This window comes from Pan paniscus, chromosome 6 (assembly GCF_029289425.2).
Source record: "Pan paniscus chromosome 6, NHGRI_mPanPan1-v2.0_pri, whole genome shotgun sequence".
NCBI classification, from domain to species: Eukaryota; Metazoa; Chordata; class Mammalia; order Primates; family Hominidae; genus Pan; species Pan paniscus.
Genome location: NC_073255.2, coordinates 49947564 through 49967074, shown reverse-complemented (window position 1 = coordinate 49967074; position 19511 = coordinate 49947564). Strand labels below are relative to the sequence as shown.

Here is a 19511-nt window from a genome sequence, read left to right as displayed (position 1 = left end):
AAGGTCCTCTGCAGAGTAGGAACATATGGGAGTCAGATAATACCATGAAGCCCAGCCAGTTCCACCTGAAAGTGCATCCACTGGGTAAAGACTCCACTGGTGGCCATCTGCCCACTTCCCTGAATATAAGAGACGTAATACAAGAGGAACGGACATACTTAGCACTTTGCAGAATCCTTCCATTGGTCCTTTGTCTAAAGAATAAGAGCTATAAGTAGAAAAGGCCATTTGGAAGCCCCTGAAATTTATCTGGCCCCTGACCCCTGGCCATAGTAAATCAAAAACAGTATCATTTCCCAGTGGGAAAAGCAGAGATTAATGCTGCTCTTGAAAACATAAATGATACAGGGTAGGGACCCCCATCTCATGCCCAGTATGGCTCCTATAGAAATTATGGTGGATAAATTGTGGTAGATGACTGTAGACTGCCACAAACTGAGCTAAATGGAATCTTTATTCAAGTGGATAAACAATCTTGGGTACATGGTTTGTAGCTACTGATGCGGTAAACACTTCTTCCTCAAACCTATCAGGAACTGCTGATGTTCATGTGGGATGGACAACAGTACATGTTCACGTTCTTACTGCAGGACTGTGCTAACAGTGCCAGCTGCAGGAACAGGTGGCCCAAACCTAAACACTTCCCAGCGGACCTGTTCTGAAGCCTCTCCCTTAAATTACACCCATAGCCTCAGAAAGGGTTCCCAATACACAGCTGACAGAAAGAAAACCCCAAGCGTGGTTCACATACTTAGGCACAAGCAAATACACTACAGCCCTTCACCGTGGCAGACCTGCCAGCAGGATACCAATTCTGCAGCCCTGATAAGGCATCATCCCCTCAAAGAGACCAACCAGTTGTCCTGTCTGCTGGCCAGCTGAATACTTCAGAACTCCTTTGATCCTGCAATAAGAAACACTCGTTCTGGCAAAAATTAGCATGTCCTCCACATAAGGGTTTGCCTCTCCTGCCTGCAGCAGCTGCCAATCTACTCTCCAAGGGCTTGTGGAGCATGTGGTTTCCGATGTGGGACAGCAAGTACCATCATCACCTTGGATCAAGGGACTGACTTAGTGCTAAAGGAGGTACAGCAGTAGGCACATGATCATGGAATTCAATGTCCTATAAAAATACCCTCACGCCTGTAACCCCAGCACTTTGGGAGGCCGAGGCGGGTGGATCACAAGGTCAGGAGATCAAGACCATCCTGGCTAACACAGTGAAACCCCGTCTCTACTAAAAATACAAAAAATTAGCCAGGCGTGGCCAGGCGCAGTGGCTCATGCCTATAATCCCAGCACTTTGGGGGGCCGAGGTGGGTGGATCACGAGGTCAGGAGATCGAGACCATCCTGGCTAACAGTGAAACCCCGTCTCTACTAAAAATACAAAAATACTAGCCATGCGTGGTGGCACGCGCCTGTGGTCCCAGCTACTTGGGAGGCTGAGGCAGGAGAACGGCATGAACCCGGGAGGCGGAGCTTGCAGTGAGCTGAGATCATGCCACCACTACAGCCTGGGAGACAGAGCAAGACTCCGTCTCACAATAAATAAATAAATTAGCCAGGCGTGGTGACGGGCGCCTGTAGTCCCGGCTACTCGGGAGGCTGAGGCAGGAGAATGGCATGAACCCGGGAGGTGGAGCTTGCAGTGAGCCGAGACCACGCCACTGCACTCCAGGCTGGGCGACAGAACGAGACTATGTCTCAAAAAATAAATAAATAAATAAATAAATAAATACCCAAGCATCCTGGAGCTGTAATCCTGATAGAGCTGTGGCCAGCTGGGAGATGACACCCTGAAAGGATGCCCCCTCTCCTTTAGGATGCAGTATACATCTAAACCAATAGTTGCTACATGGTGCTATGTCCCCAGTGGGTGGAATGAGGCCTTGGGACCCACTGAAGTAGTCAGGGCTGTAGTTCATCTGGAAAGGTTTCCAGAAATCATGACCAAATGCCTCTGGAGAAGCTGAGTCTGGATGGAATGAACTTAACGTGAGAAATATGTGGATGAGGGAGTGCAGGGTAGAGTGTAGTACAGGCAGTGGTGTCTCACCCAGGATCCCCCCACTGCTCTGAGTGTGGATGGGTAACACCCTGAGCTACTTCTGTCTTCACCGAGCTGTGGCATTCTAGGCTTTAGAGCCTGATCAGGTTGAAATTAACCCCTGAGTCTGATTTTCAGGCATCTTTCCCCTCTGCCCTACCCTACCCCCTTCACTCTTTCTCTTGAGCATGCCCTTAACAGATCAGTGGAACATGATCCCCAGTTTCAGGCTCTGCTGCAAGAGAACCAATTGAAGACAATGATGAACAAAGACAAATGACAAACTAGGGGAAAACATTTAAAACTAACTTTACAGCAGAGGACTAACTTACCCGACACACTGAGAGCTACTGCAAAGATATAAGAAAAGAAGCAATAACCCAACAGAAAAAATGGGCAATGGATCTAGAAAGGTAGTCTGAAAGAGACCTGACTTTTGACCATTTGAAAGACACTCAACCTCACTTATAAGTACAAACTATAATGAGAAAACATTTTAAGAATATCAGACTGGCAAAGACCAAAAAGTTTGAATAAACACTGCGTTCCTCAGAGGGTGGAGAAACAGGTACAGTCGTCCCTCAGTATCTGCTGGGGCTTGGTTCCAGGAGCCTCTTGGGATACCAAAATCTGCAGATGTTCAAGTTCCTCATACAATATGGCCGTATTATTTGCACATAACCTACACTCCTCCTGTGTAACAGTCATGCATCACTCGACAACAGAGATACATTCTGAGAAATATGTCATTAGGCAATTTCATCATTGAGTGAACATCACAGAGAGTAATTACACAAACCCAGATGGTACATATAGCCCACTACACACCTAGGCTATATGGTATTGCTCCCAGGCTACAACCTGTACAGCATGTTACTGTATGAATACTGCAGGCAGGCAACTGTAACACAATAGTAAGTATTTGTGACTCTAAAAACATTCAAACACAGAAAAGGTGATGCGTTGTGCTACAATGTTAAGACAGCTATGTCACTAGGCAATGGAAATTTTTTAGCTCCCTTATAATCTCATGGGACCATTGTCATATGTGTGGTCTGTCGTTGACCAATATGTTGTTATATGGCCAAGACTGTACTTCAAATTATCTCTAGATTACTTATACCTAATACAATGTAAATGTTATGTAAATAGTTGTTACACTGTATTTTTTAAATTTGTATTATTTTTTATTGTTGTAGTGGTTTTTTTATTGTTCTTTTTTTGAATACTTTCAACCCACAGTTGCTTGACTCAGGTGAAGAACCTGCAGAGGTAGAGGGCCGCCTGCACACTCAGAGTCCTCACGTATGCACCGACTTCAACCCTTTATGAAGAGCAATTTGGAAATGTCTGTCAAATTAAAAAGTAACCTAGGCTTAGATCTCGAAACTCCACTTTTGTAATTTATCCTATAGGTACAGTAAAACATATATAACAGTTGAAAATAAATTAAATATGTATTAATAAATCACCGGTTAAATAGAATATGACACAGCTATCTAATGGAATATCATGCAACCATTAAAATGGACGAGGCAGTTTTATGTGTGCTAATGTGAACACTCTGCGATAAATCAAGATACACTGTTCAGTGTAAAAAGCAAGGTGCAAACAGTGTATACCGTGTAATCATTTGGGAAACAAATGCATGTGTATGCTCATATATGGACAGACTGTAAAGACACAAGAAGCTGGTGTCAGCAATTCCTCCCACGGAGGGCGCACATGATTTCTTTTCACCAAGAATCTCTGTTATCATTTGAATTTTGAACCATGTACATAAATTACATATTCAATTAGATAAAAATAAACAATAGGCCGGACATGGTGGCTCACACTTGTAATCTATCACTTTGAGAAGCCGAGGCAGGAGGATCGCTTGAGCACAGGAGTTCGAGACCAGCCTGGGCAACATGGCAAGACCCCATCACCACAAAAAAAACACAAAAATTAGCCAGGTGTGATGGTGCAACATGTGGTCCCAGCTACTCAGGAAGCTGAGGTGAGAGGATCACCTGAGCCCAGGGAAGTTGAGGCTGCAGTGAGTCATGACTGTGTCACTACATTCCAGCCTGGGTGACAGAGTGAGACCCTGTCTCAAAAAATAATAACAAATCTGAGAAGAGCTCCTTGGGTTTGTTATCACAAATGTGATTAATTACCCCGTCCCATTATTAAAACCACACAGCAAGCCTGCTATGAGTCCATTCATAGTCACTAGGTGAGCCCACGTGAGCCTTGCACTGCACCAAATCCTACTGGGGAAAATGTCAGCTTGTGATGGAAACTACAGAAAGTTTTTTTTTTTTTTTAGACAGTCTTGCTCTGTCACCAGGCTGGAGTGCAGTGGCACAATCTCGGCTCACTGCAACCTTCGCCTCCTGGGTTCAAGCGAATCTCCTGCCTCAGCCTCCCAAGCACCTGGGACTACAGGTGCACACCACCACATCCAGCTAATCTTTGTATTTTTAGTAGAGATGGGGTTTCACCATGTTGGCCAGGATAGTCTAGATCTCTTGACCTCGTGATCCGCCTGTCTCGGCCTCCCAGAGGAATGTTTCTACTTTATGAAGGTTTTGTGAAGATTAAATGAGAAAAAATATTTAAAATGTTAAATAGTGTTGCTGCACACAGTAAGCATTCCAAAACAGAAGCTACTATTAAATTCCTCTCAACTTGTTCATTAATGTTCATTCTAAAAACAAAATACTTCCCATAAACACCACACTAGAGTATGTGGGATTAAATGTCTCCTATCACTGGTGGATTTTATTATTGTGATTGTTTTTATTTTATGAAATGTATACAGTTTAAAAAGGCAAATAAAGTTCAAAAAACTGTAAAACAAAAAAACAACAATCTCCTTTACTAACTGGGACAACCCCATCCACAAACCACTTCCAAGAGGCAGCCACACTGAAGTCTTCTGATTCTTCTAGGATCTAGAGCCATTTTTCTAAATAATGGGCTTATATTGCTATTGCTTATCAATTTAAGATATTATTTATTGACTTCCAATTGTATCACCATTCCCACTTTCCCTCTCTTTTCTTACAACTTAGATAATTTTTCTTAATCATTACTTAGTTTTTACATCATTTTATTATCTACATTCTCTCACTGACATGCCAAGTAATAGTCAAGTTGCAATTTCTTTATAATTAAACTTTTATTTTAAGGTAATTGTAAATTCTCTTATTATAAGAAATGATACAGGGAGCTCCATCGCTCCCTTTACCCTATTGCCCCCAGCAGTGACATCTTGCAGAACTACAGCACATCACACCAGGACACGGATGTAAACACAGCCAGAGCACCCATCACTGTGAGGACCCCTCCTGTTGCCCTTTATAGGCACACCTACTTCTCTCCACCCCTAGCAAACCCTAATCTGTTCTCCACCTCAGCAACTGTGTCATTTCAAAGATGTTACAGACAGGAACATACAGTGTGAAACCTTTCGGAACGGCTTTTTCCACTCAGCATAATTCTCTGGAGGCCCATCCAGGTTGCTGTGTAGTTTGTTCCTTTGTTGTTGCTTTAAGACAGGGTCTCACTGTCATCCAGGATGGAGCACAGTGGCGTGATCACGGCTCACTGCAGCCTGGACTTCCTGGGCTCAAGCAATCCTCCAGCCTCAGCCTCCCCAGTAGGTGGGACTACAGGCAGGTGCCACCATGCCCAGCCCTTTGTATTATTGAATAGTCTTCCGTGGCATGGATGGACCTCATTTTGTTTAACCATTTATCCACCAAAGGACATGGAGTTGTTTCCAGTTTTGGGCTACTATGAATACAACTGTTTTGAATATTAGTAGGCAGGTTTTCATGTGAACATAAATTTTCATTTCCCTGGGATAAATGCCTAGGGCTGCAATTGCCAAGTTGTTCGTAGTTGCACGTGGAGATTTAAAGAAACTGCCAGACTGCTTTCTAGAGTGGCGGTACCATTTTACATCCCTACCAGCAATGAATGAGGGGTCCAGTTCCTCCACATCTTCTCCAGCATCTTGTGTTCTACTTTTTTTAAACATTCTGTTAGGTGTGTATTGGCAGCTCATTATGGTTTTAATGTGCATTTCCCTGATGGCTAATGATGCTGAGCATATTTTCGTGTGCTTACTGCCATCTGTATATCCTCTTCATTGAAGTATCTCCTCCTGTCTTTTGCTTATGTCTTAATTGGATTGTTTGTTTTACTGTTGAGTTTTGAGAGTTCTTTATATACTGTAGATACCAACCCTCTGTCAGATATGTGGTTTAAAAATATCTCCTCTCAGTCTGTAGCATATCTTTTGTCTTTTATAGAGCAAAAGTTTTAAATTTTGAAGTCCAGTTTATCAGTTTTTTCTTTTATGAATTGTGCTTTAGGTATCAAGTCTCAGAACTCTGCGTAGCCCTGCATCCTGAAGATTTTCTATGTTTTATCCTAGAAGTTGTATTTTATATTTAAGCCTATGATCCATTTTGAGTTAATTTTTGTGTTTAAGTTGTGAAATTCAGGGCAAGGTTCAATTTTTGCCTACAAATGTCCGACTGCTCCAGCACCACTTGTTAAAAGGCTACCCTATCCTTTCTCCACTGAATTGCTTGTGAACCTTTGTCAAGAATCAGCTGGGCATATATGTATGGATCTGTTTCTAGTTCATTTTGCTCCCCTGATCTCTGTGTCAGTCCCTCTGCAGATACCACACAGTCTTGATTGTGATAGCAGTATGATCTATCTTGAAATCAGGGAGGCTGACTCCTCTCATTTTCTTCTTTTTCAAAATTATTTTTAGCTATTCTACTTATTTTGCCTCTCCATTTAAATTTCAAGAATAGCTTGAAATTTAAGATCGTGCCACTGCACTTTAAGAATAGTCTTGTTTGTATCTACAAAAAATTCTTGCTGAAATTTTGATAGGAATTGTAGAATTCACTTTTAATAGTTATAAGCTATTCAAATTATTTCATATTGGATGACTTGTAGTAGTAGTTTGTGCTTTTCAAGGAGTTGGTCCATTTATATCAACTTAGGGACAAGTAACATACTAACTAGGTTGAGTCTTCCAATCCATGAATTCAGTGTGTCTCTCCACTTATTCAGATCTTTGATTTCTTTCATCAGTGTTCTATAGTTTTCAGCATACAAATCTTATTCATATTTTGTAAGATTTATACCCGTGTTTCATTTTTTAAGTGATTGTGAATGGTATTGATTTAATTTTGATATCCACATATTCATTGTTCAAAAACATATCTTGTTTGTCTGAGTTTGTTTTGTTTTGTTTTGTTTTGTTTTTTTGAGGCAAAGTCTCACTCTGTCACCCAGGCTGGAGTGCAGTGGCGTGATCTTGGCTCACTGCAAGCTCCGCCTCCCGGGTTCATGCTGTTCTCCTGCCTCAGCCTCCCGAGTAGCTGGGACTACAGGCACCCGCCACCACGTCCGGCTAATTTTTTGTATTTTTAGTAGAGACGGTGTTTCACCATGTTAGCCAGGATGGTCTTGATCTCCTGACCTTGTGATCCACCTGCCTCGGCCTCCCAAAGTGCTGGGATTACAGGCGTGAGCCACCGCACCCAGCCCCATTTGTCTGAGTTTTTAATCAAGAATGGGTGCTGAATTTTGTCAAATTAACTTTCTGCCACTGACTGATATAATTATGTGATTTTTCTTCTTTAGCTTGTTAATATGATGGATTACCTTTTTTTTTAAGCGGTGATTTTTCTTTTATTTCTGCAAACATATGGTATTATTAAGCAATTCATCTAACTTCTCATTTATGGAAATCAATACAAAAGTTCCAAGGTGATTCAAGTTCCCATGCACAATAGCAGGGCCTGAATGGAAACCAGGCGCTGATTTTTCAACTGAAACTGCACAAACTACTCTAAAGAAATTGCTCTATCAGCTGTCACTTCTAGCTGCACCTAGCAGCTATAACGATAGTGGAGCAAGTGTTCAACATATATTTGTTGAATAAGTTAATGTCAGATAGAAAGAAAAGGCTAGACATATGTAAAGGTATCTGATAAGATACAAATATTGATACAGCAAGAACACAAAGACAGGCCACAAATAATTTCACCAATTTCTATTATACTTTCAGAACAGCACTATCCAAACTAGTTTTGTAAAACCAAGAGGCTTTTCTAGTCATCTTGGGGATCGGTTAGAGTTTAGTTATGAAATCTTCAAAACAAAATTTTAATAACTTTTGAATTAAAAATCAAATTATATAGGGTATACTTAAGAGGTCTAAGGAAGGAAGGAAAATAAGAATCACTGTAACAATCACAAAGTATTATGGTTCTAGGAAAATTTGGAAATAATTATATTCTCCATAGTTATTTGCCATATGAGGTCACTAATGTCTCTTCCCTATCTCTAGAAAATGGTAATTCTCTCCATAAACTAGTAAAAAATGTTTGGTGGTTCTGTGATATAGTCTAATTCTACTGAACATAAAAAGACAGCCCAGTCAAATTGGGCTAAATCTTGAGGACCATAAGTGTAGTTTATGCTGTAAGGAAGTCAAGAGTCAAGATGGGGAACTTACAGCAATTGGGGTTTCCCTCCTTTGAATCTCATCCTGGAGATGCCTCAGAAGCAAGTGGGCTATAGATGGAACTCAGAATGTAATATAAAAACTACAGCTGGGCCAGACGTGGTGGCTTACACCTGTAATCCCAGCACCTTTGGAGGCCGAGGCGGGAGGATCACAAGGTCAGAAGATCGAGACCATCCTGACCAACACGGTGAAACCCCATCTCTACTAAAAATACAAAAAAAGATTAGCTAGGCATGGTGGCAGGCCTCTGCAGTCCCAGCCACTCGGGAGGCTGAAGCAGGAGAACGGCATGAACCCGGGAGGCGGAGCTTGCAGTGAGCGGAGCCTGCGCCACTGCACTCCAGCCTGGGCAACAGAGCGAGACTCCATCCCAAAACAAAACAAAACAAAACAAAAAAACTATAGCTGATATTCTGGAGGGAATGGAAAAAATAAAGACAGATCTGTGGAACATAGACCTCAAGCACTGGAAAGGCAAGACCACAAACTAAACAACTAATTCTGGAGGGAGAAGAACTGATAAGCCAGAGAAAACAAGAATTTACAATGATCCTAATAAATATTCTAAAGGGCATGTAGGAGGGCACTGGAAACAAATAGGGACAAGGAGTTATAAAAAAGGACCAATCAGATATAGTAGAAACAAACAATTTAATTCAGGGTTGAATGAATACAGCTGAGGAATGAATTCATAAGACGGAGAGTGGTTTGAAACATTCCCAGAAGGCATCGGGAAGAGTAAAGAATAGGAAAAATGAGAGAAAAATGAAAGGGCATGAAAAATAAAATAAATATCAATATGTGATTAATGGGAGCCCTAGAAGGAAAGAAAAAAATAAAGTTAAATATTTGAAGAACTGTTAATTAAAATTTCTCCACAATTTTTTTTTTTTTTTGGGATGGAGTCTCACCCCATCACCCAGGCTGGAGTGGAGTGGCACAATCCCAGCTCACTGCAACCTCCGCCTCCTTGGGTTCAAGTGATTCTCCTGCCAATGGATTACATTTTCAAGTATCAAACCAGCCTTGCATCCTCAGAACAAACTCCACTTGTTCATGGTGTATAATTTTTTTGTTGTTTATTCTCACAGCCACAGTAGGTATAATTTTTTCTATATTGCTGAATATGTTACCTAATAGTTTCCTGAGGAATTTTATGTTTGTATTGGTGTCTGTTATTTCTTTTAATTTTGCACTGTTTTTTGTCTGGTTTGGTATCAGGGCAATACTGCCCTTACAAAATGAGTCAGAAAATATTCCAAGTGCAGTGGTTCACGCCTATAATTCCAGGACTTTGGGAGGCTGAGGTGGGAGGATTGCTTGAGTCTAGGAGTTCAAGACAGCCTGGTCAACACAGTGAGACCTCATCTCTACAAAATAAAAAATTAGCTGGGCATGGTGGCAGGCACCTGTAGTCTCAGCTACTCAGGAGGCTAAGGTGGGAGGGCTGCTTGAGCTTGGAAGGTCAAGGCTGCAGTGAACCAAGATCATGCCACTGCACTCTAACATGGGCAACAGAGACAGACCCTATCTCAAGGAAAAAAAAAAAAAGAAGAAGAGGAGAAGAGAAAGCAGAGAAGAGAAGAGAGAACAGAAGAGGTCCCTTCCTTTCTGTTTTTCTGGAAGAGTATGTAGAATTGACATTAATTCTTTAAATGTTTGATAGAATTCTCCAGTGAAACCATTTGGGCCTGAAGACTTTTTTTAATGGGAGTTTTCGAATTAGATACTGAATTTCTTTAATAATTATAGGGGTATTCAAATGATCTATTTCATATTGGATGACTGTGGGAGGAGTTTGTGCTTTTCAAGGAATTGGTCTATTTTTTGGCCCACTGTGTGTGGAGTTGCTTGTGTTCTCTCATTATCCTTTTGATTCTCAGGGTCTCTCAGAACTTGAAGAATGTTGTGCCACTGGTCCTCATTATGTGTAACAAGAAATCTGCTTTCTGTTTTCCCCTATGAGTAAAGTGTTTCTTTCTTGCCACTTTCAAGATTTTTTGTTGTTGTTGTCTTTACTTTTCAGAAATTCTACTATGATGGGCTTTAGTAGTGGATTTACCTTGTTTGGCGTTTGCTCAGCTTTCTGAATCTTTTAAGTTTGTCCTTTGCCAAACGTTTCAACCCATAAGATCTTTGAAAAGTTTTTCAGCCCTTCCCTCTTTCTCCTCTCTTTTCAGGACTTCAACAATACAAATGCTAGAAAATTTAACCTAGGCCCTCAGAAGGGAAGGGAACGGCACCTTTTTTTTTTTTTTTTTGGAGATGGAATCTCGCTCTGTTACCCAGGCTGGAGTGCAGTGGTGAGATCTCAGCTCACTGCAATCTCCACCTTCCGGAGTCAAGCAATACTCCTGCCTCAGCCTCCTGAGATTACAGGTGTGTGCCACCACAACTGGCTAATTTTTGTATTTTTAGTAGAGATGGGGTTTCACCATGTTGGTCAGGCTGATCTTGAACTCCTGACCTCGTGATCCGTCCGCCTCAGTCTCCCAAAGTACTGGGATTACACGCATGGGCCACGGCGCTCGGCAACACCACCTTTGTTACCACCAAGTAGGGGTCAAAGGTCAGATTCCCTACTTGGCCTCCTGCGTGGAGGGCTCCTTCCTCGTTACTGCTGGGTATGATAAGAGTTCTGGTTCCCCATGTGGCTTCCACTGATTCTTCCCTGGTTGGAAGGAAAAGGAGGGCCTCATTACTGCCCCACCCAATGTGGTCTCCACTAACATTCCAGAACCACACAAGGTTCCTTAGGGGTTTGTTACTGCCCAACAGGGATAAAAGTCCATGGTCCCTATTCAACTTTCTCTGGAGGAGTAAGTGGCCCTCACTTAGCCTTTGGTAGCAGGCACAGAGGTAGGACCACAGTCCTTTCTGTCATGTTTGGTTTGCACTGAGCAGTTGTCTAAATATTCTCTGTTTTGTGCTAGGCTGCCCCTTTCCTGGTCCTTTGGTCAGAAGGAGCTGGCTTCGGCAGGGGGTTCTGTCTGTACCTGTTGGTGTTTCTGGGCTGCCAGCTTCTTTGGCTCATAGTCTGGGCTACATGAGGCAAAAAGACAACCTGAAGAAATCACTACTGGGTCATTTTCTGGGTCCTGGGTGGTCTGCGTTCTCTTTACCTTTCAGAGTGTTCTTATGTTATTGCATATAGTGTCCAAGGATTTTAGATTTTAGATGCACTTAACTAGAAGAATAGGGAAAAGAATGTCTACTTCATCTTCCCAGAAACAGGAGTTTCCAACATTTAAGTTTTCATTTTTAATGATTTATTATCAATTCCTCCACACCTCTATTTGCTTTGTTTCTATGTACTATTCTATTTCTTCAGCAACTTCTCAATACATTATTCTACCCAAACATATAGTCTATACTTACTTATCCCAGAGCTTCTGTGGCCTGTTTCTTAGATTAATTTCCTGGGACTTCACTTTCCTGTCATCCTGGGAATTATCTTTGTTCCTTTCCCTGGCAGACCCCTTGGGCTATGAATCCATGTCTTCCTATTCTTGGTTTGCCCTTGTGTTGTGTTTTGTTTTGTTTTGTTTTGTTTTTGAAGACCGCGTCTCACGCTGTCGCCTACGCTGGAGTGCAGGGGTGCGATCTCGGCTCACTGCAACCTCCGCCTCCCGGGTTCAAGCTATTCTCGTGCCTCAGCCTCCCAAGTAGCTGGAATTACAGGCGTGTGCCACTACACCCGGCTAATTTTTCTGGCATTTTTAATAGAGACAGGGTTTCGCCATGTTGGCCAGGCTGATCTCAAACTCCTGGCCTCATCTGATCTGCCCCCCTTGGCCTCCCAAAGTGCTGGGATTACAGGCGTGAGCCACCATGCCTGGCCTCCCCTTATGTTTTGATGCAGCACATCCTCCAGTAACTTCTAAGAACAGGCTTCTGTGAGCTGAGGTTTTAGAGACCTGTCTAGTCATCATGACAGGATTCTTTCAATGGGGGGAGTCATGTCCATCAGTCAATTCTTCAAAATGTTCTTCCTTTACTGTCTTAATAACTTCTTCTCACTCTTCCCTTCATTCTTTTTTCTTGGGAGTCAGATGTTGAACTTCCTGAATTGGTCATCTAATTTCATTTCTCTTTCTCATCTTTTGTTTATTAACCTTCTTTGTTTTTTGAATATTCTTTCTGGGACTTTTTTTTACTTTTTTTTTTTTGAGACGGAGTCTCGCTCTATTGCCCAGGCTGGAGTGGCACAATCTGGGATCACTGCAAGCTCCACCTCCTGGGTTCACGCCATTCTCCTATGTCAGCCTCCTGAGTAGCTGGGACTACAGGTGCCTGCCACCGTGCCCGGCTAATTTTTTGTATTTTTAGTAGAGACAGGGTTTCACTGTGTTAGCCAGGATGGTCTCAATCTCCTGACCTCGTGATTGGCCTCCCAAAGTGCTGGGATTACAGGCATGAGCCACAGCACCTGGCCTTTTTTTTTACTTTTATCTTTCAACACCTCTATTGAATTTTTTAAAGATATATAAATAACATAGTTGTTTTGTTTTGTTTTCTTTTGACATACAGTCTCACTCTTTCACCCAAGCTGGAGTGCAGTGGTGTGATCTTGGCTCACTGCAACCTCCACCTCCCGGGTTCAAGCAATTCTCCTGCCTCAGCCTCCCAAGTAGCTGGGATTACAGGCGCCTGCCACCACGCCCGGCTAATTTTTGTATTTTTAGTAGAGACGGGGTTTCTCCATGTTGGCCAGGCTGCTCTCGAACTCCTGACCTCAAGTGATCCGCACACCTTGGCCTCCTAAAGTGCTGGGATTACAGGCGTGAGCCACCGCACCTGGCCTAATTAACAGTTTTAATTCCAGAAGCTCTTCCTCTCACCTTTTTATTTAAAAGTAGAATCCTGTTGTCACTGTCAACAACATTTCCTCTTATCTTTCTGAAAATATTATATACTTTTACATTTCTTCCCCTATTTTCTGCATTGTTGCTGTTTATTCATGTTTATTTTGTGTATTTGTCTTGAGCTCTGCCTTTAGGTTGAAAGTTGTCCTCAAATGTGTACTTATACTCAGCTGCCTGTGTTTGAAATGAGGCTCCAAAAAGCTGACAGACGTCGGATGCCTGGCGGGAGTCCTGACTGTTGGAGTTTATTCAGGCTGGTTGGGTGGGTAACCCCAAGGGCCAGTATGGGCTGCTTAACTTCCCCAGTGAGCACCCTTCCAAGAATTCCTTTGTGGGAAAGGCCTGGTTGCAGGCATTCTAGAAGCTTGAAAGAAAAAGGAATTGGGAATTCTCTCCATTCCACATACAGGCTTTGACTTGACTTCCTTATCTTCTATCTTGGTCTCTCCCCACCTGCTCCTGTACCAGGTTTCTGCACGTCCAAAGCCCCATCTTCCAGTGGGTGGGGATGAGTTAATCACCTGGCTGGGCCAGGTGAGAGTGGAAATCCCTCCCATGGACATTCGAACTGCCCCATGCCCCTCCTGAGCCCCCTGGACTCCGGGTCCTCTGCAGGAACTCGGGTCTGGCTGCGTTAGCTCTAACTCATCTCACCCTCAGCGGTTTCCTTCTTCCATGTTTATGGACCACCTCATCCACTGTTGTCTCCTTTCCTATTCTCTCTGACCTCATGGCTTTATACCTTTTTATTCATATATTTTCATTTTAGGGGAGGGATTAAAAATCAACTTATGCACGTCACATGGTTTATGCACAGTATTTTGGCCTCAGGCCTTTGAGACCCAATGATGAGCCTCAAACACATGGTCTGAATTCTAGGCGGTGACTGTTAGACCTGCAAGGTCATGGCCTTGACCAGGTAACTCTTTTCAACTGCGAACTACAGGAGATGTGAGTTTTCTCCCAGCTCTTTAACCCTCTTCTGGTGGAGCAGCACATACTACTCACACAGCCAAGTCTTCGAGAGAAAGAAGGTGGCATTGCTACTACAGAAAAAAATAAACTGGGGTCAGCAGACAGAATCTGGGTTTTCAGTTATCCAATTATTAAATTTATCAGCATAGACAAGACAATGGGTGGGATAATCAACTACTAAGGTGTTTGTGTGGCTGTGTCTTATAAACTCAAGAGTGTCTGGTGGATACAAGCATGACCGTCACTGTCGTTTGGCAGGCACGTCCTGTGGCCCATGACGACTTACCTTTACCTCCTTCTCAATATAGTCGCTCAGCAGTCTGTCTGGCTCGACGCGCTCAGGCAATGACAACACCACAGTGTGCAGAGGGCGCCTCTCTGTCACCTTCTCATGGGCTTTCTTATCTCTACTCTTTTCACCTTTTAGGAATACTCGTTTAAATGGCGAGACAATTCCAGGCTGCAGGCAGAAACGGCAATGATTGGAGTTCATTATTTACAAATGCTTTGTGTTGTACCTATGGTTAACAAACAGAAGTAGCCAAAACTACTACCATGGCCCCCATGCAACAGGGATCACTGACTGCCAGACTGGTGAGAAAGGTACCAACAGCACACAAGCCTGAGGGACCACAGCCAGCACGCAGGCCGGCAGGGTGGGGCTGGGCTGCCATGCAGCCTCTGGCACCTTGTTCTTCACCTGTTCCTACAACACATAGAAGGCAGGTAACCTTATCTGGCAAGACAATGATAGAAGGGGGAGATTCCCCACATAAGATAAAACATAACATCACTCCAACTCTTTCCAGCTCAGCTGGGACACTTCATTTCTGAGAACTCCAGGAAGGCAGGTGGAAGGTGTGGCCAGTGCTAGCATCAACAAGTGGAGCATATGTTTTTTATGCAATTCTTTCCCCAATGGGGAACACTCCAAGTGGGGACACTGAGTGTGTTGAGCTCCAACGCAGATCAACAAGGGAGAAACCAGGCGAGGCACGGTGGCTCACACCTGTAATCCCAGCACTTTGGGAGGCTGAGGCGGGTACATCACTTAAGGTCAGGAGTTCGAGACCAGCCTGGCCAACATGGTGAAACCCCATCTCTACTAAAAATACAAAAATTAGCCAGGTGTGGTGGCACATGTCTGTAATCCCAGCTACTCGGGAGGCTAAGGCAGGAGAATTGCTTGAACCCAGGAGGCGGAGGTTGCAGTGCGCCGAGATGCCACTGCTGCACTCCAGCCTGGGCAACAGAGCAAGATACTGTCTCAAAAAAAAAAAAAAAAAAAAAAGTAGGGGGAGAAGCCCTGATCAGCAGCTGGCCAGCCCCTAACTCTGATGACCTCACACCCTATCCAGCATTTCATGAGGGTTCTGAAGGCTAATCCTGCAATCAAAGTCACCTTAAAGAGTGAGAATCCGTGAGAGAGCAAGAGAGGATTACAGCAAGCCTCGCCTGCAGAACCCAGGAAAAGACCTGACACTTCATTCACAATAACTCCGTAAGAAAGCTTTTCATCACCATCTTTGACAATGGCGGCGGGGGTGGGGGTCTGGGGGGAAGCAATCCCAAATTGTGCTGAGAGATCATGCTACAATCCCTATCTACAGTCACCCAAAGGAACATAAACCCGAGAAAACAAGACACTGATGTGCAGCCGCAGCAAGGAAACATCACACAGGCCTGCAAAAACCAGAGCCGTGACTAAGAGTGAGAACTTATTCCCCACCATCTCCTCCATAACTCTCAACAGAGGAAACGCAGGAGATGACAACACTCCTTTTGCAGGTGCCTGCCAGGATAGGGTGACCCAGTGCACAGATGGCAGCCGAAACCCCCACAGTAGGCCAAGCTCAGACCCCCCTTATCACCAAACACAGAAACTAACAAAACATATATACAATAAACCACCAAACTTTCATTAAAAGCTCTCATTTCTGTCTCTCTCCAGCATATGGGAAATTCACCCATATGCAAAATCCAATATAAAACAGTGTAGCAGAACCTGTGGTCCTATAAGGACACCTCCTCAAACCCACCAATTTCACAGACAATTGCAGCCAAGGACTACACTATTCAGTAACCACTCCTGACAAAAGCAGAAATTGGTCGTCCAGTGGCTCCCAGCAGGCCCTACAGCTGCCTCCCTAATGAGGCTGGGGTTGGACCCTGCCCTGTATGAGCCCCTCCCCACCACCACCATCATGCTCAGCTCTCCAGCATTAGCGGGAAAAGTAAATAAGCAAACAAAAGCCACCCCAAATAAAACAAATCCTCAAAGAGCAAAACCCAACATTTTTCCTGACCCTGCTGCCTCCTGACAGCCAAGGCTGAGCTTTCTGCTCCTCAGCTTCCTCCTTACCTTTATTTCACCCTTTCATAGCTGGGTTTTTATTCCATTCACCCACTAAAACAGATATGGAATCAGGAAGCTCTTTCAATAAAAACGAAAACAAAAAACACAACAGAAAGTCTTGCTTCCAGAGAAGTGCACTAACACTGCCACCACGCCTCTGTCACTCTGTCCCCTGTGTTTCCTGCATCTCATGCACCCTTTGCCAGCTCTCTTTCTTCTACCAGTAAAGATAGATGTTCCTCAGGTCCTAGGCATGATCTCCGCTCCAGCATGCATTGGGCTGCACCACTTACTAAGCAAACTGGTTGGATGAGCTCTCACCATCTGCACAACAGGCTAACAATCCTTAGAGAAGTGCCACAGGCAATCAATACAATAATCTACATAAAGTTCTGAGCACATGTCTGATATGTTGTGAACAAGCAAAATATATACCAGTTAATTTTATGACTGTATTTACCTTGACAATAAGTTAAAATTTATCTTCTTCCACTGCTGTCTATACATATATATATATGTATATATGTATATAATCAGACTGTCTCCTACTCATCACTACCACAGACTATAATAAAGTTGGAGCAGCATCACAGCCTAAGCTCTTCATTCATGCCCCCAACAGGTGACACACCTGTGACCCAGGCTTAAAGCCCTATAATCTGCTAAAATGCTTCCTCTCTCACTTGGGCTGACTGGACCCACCCCTGCATCCGCCTTCTTCACCTGGAATAGCTCCCCTTGCCCGACCTGGAATAGTCTTCCCTTGACCCAGAGTGGTTCCCCATTGACCTGAAATAGTCCCTCATCTACCTGAACTAGTCCTCTCATAGACCCAGAGTAGTTCCCCGTTGACCAGGAGTAGTCTCTCCCCTTTGACCTGGAATAGGCCCCCTCCCAGGTCCCATTCTCTGCTGTTCAGTACATCCGGTGGTAGGGGAGAGTATGGAGTAAGGATGACTAAAGGTCCTCAGAGTTGGTAACAGTTGGAGCCAGATGATGTATACAGTAGCTTTGTTAACTTTTCTCTGTATTTTTTTAATATTTGAATTTTTAAATATTTTTTGAAAAGGATGAATATATTTTCTGCTTCCTGCTGATTACACTTAAACTGAGGCAAAATATAGAAGCATAAAAAATTAAGATCACCAATATGCTTACAAGATGATCCGCTCTAAGACGAACCACAGAGGGGACAGAAAGTGCTCCCAGGCTGGGTGCAGCGGCTCACGCCTGTAATCCCAACACTTTTGGGAGGCTGAGGTGGGTAGATTGTTGAGCTCAGGGATTCAAGACCAGCCCAGCAACCTGGTGGGACCCCATCTCTACAAAAACTACAAAAATTAGCCAGGTGTGGTGGTTCACGCATGTAATACCAGCTACTTGGGAGGCTGAGGCAGGAGGTTGCTTGAGCCCGGTAGGTCAAGGCTGCAGTGAGCTGTGATCATGCCATTGCACTCCAGCCTGGGCAACAGAGTGAGACCTTGTCTCAAGAAAAATAAAAACTTTTTAAAAATGCTTCCAGAAGCTGGGTGCAGTGACTCACACCTGTAATCCCAGCACTTTGGGAGGGTGAGGCAGGCAGATCACTTGAGGTCAGGAGTTAGAGACCAGCCTGGCCAAGATGGTGAAACTCCGTCTCTACTAAAAATAACAAAAATTAGCTGGGTGTGGTGGCGGGCACCTGTAATCCCAGCTACTTGGGAGGCTGAGGCAGGAGAATTGCTTGAACCGGAGAAGCGGAGGTTGCAGTGAGCCAAGATTGTGCTATTGCACCCCAGCCTGGGCAACAAGAGTGAAACTCCATCTCAAAAAAAAAAAAAAAAAAAAAGTCCAGGCATGGTGGCACATGCTTATAATCCCAGCACTTTGGGAGGCCAAGACTGGCAAATCACTTGAGGTCAAGAGTTTGAGACCAGCCTGGCCAAGATGGTGAAACCCCGTCTCTACTTAAAATACCAAAAATTAGCTGGGTGTAGTGGCAGATGCCTGTAATCCCAGCTACTCAGGAGGCTGAGAAAGGAGAATCGCTTGAATCCGGGAGGCAGAGGTTGCAGTGAGCTGAGATCGCACCATTGCACTCCAGCCTGGGCAACAAGAGAGAAACTACGTCTCAAAACAAAACAAAAAAAAAGTGCTTCCAGAAGAGCTTGCTGGGACTGGCCTGGGCTCAGAAAGCACGTGGCCTTGTGCTGCCCAGGCCCTGGCTCTATGACAGCAGTGAGGACAGGATGTCCCTAAGGCACTTTCGGGCTTCATTCTCCTTAATCCCTGACAAGCTTTGAGCCCCAGGACAAGTTTGGACATGACAGGTAGTTTGCAGTGCGGGGTTCTCATGGGAGAATGGTGGGAAATGGTCACCTATGATTTGTCAGCCAAGAAATCATGGTAAACTGTAAGTTAAAAACGGCCCTCAAAATTTAGTGATGCAATTTTAGCCATGCAAAAAATCATGTTTCTCTAGCCTCACTAAAAACACACCAGGCTTTGCTTGCCTGTGATTTCCTCTCTTCTGGCACTCTCAAGTGACCAGATGGCACATGAATTACTTTTCAAATGTGTATGCTTGACCACTCACTTATTCTCCCAGGCCCTATGATGTGCAAGACCCTGGCCTGGAGGTTATGGAAATACAGAGGCATGTGGCCCATGAGCCCAGCTTTTCGGAAGCTTGCATCTCCACAGACATGGATAATCTCACATCAGCCACAGGAAA

General features: G+C 43.9%; 1 protein-coding gene across 7 annotated transcripts in view; it reads right to left on the bottom strand.

Moving 5' to 3' along the window:
• CCM2 (CCM2 scaffold protein) overlaps nucleotides 1-19511 on the bottom strand; it is a 76600-nt gene that overhangs the window by 23262 nt on the left and 33827 nt on the right. For 5 of the 7 annotated variants that reach the window (XM_034964052.4, XM_034964054.4, XM_034964057.4 and 2 more), the window contains exon 2: nucleotides 14729-14902. The exons of the other annotated variants lie outside the window; for them this stretch is intronic. In XM_034964052.4, the coding sequence (XP_034819943.1) occupies nucleotides 14729-14902 (174 nt within the window). The remainder of the gene's footprint in view (nucleotides 1-14728; nucleotides 14903-19511) is intronic. 7 annotated transcript variants of the gene reach the window in all.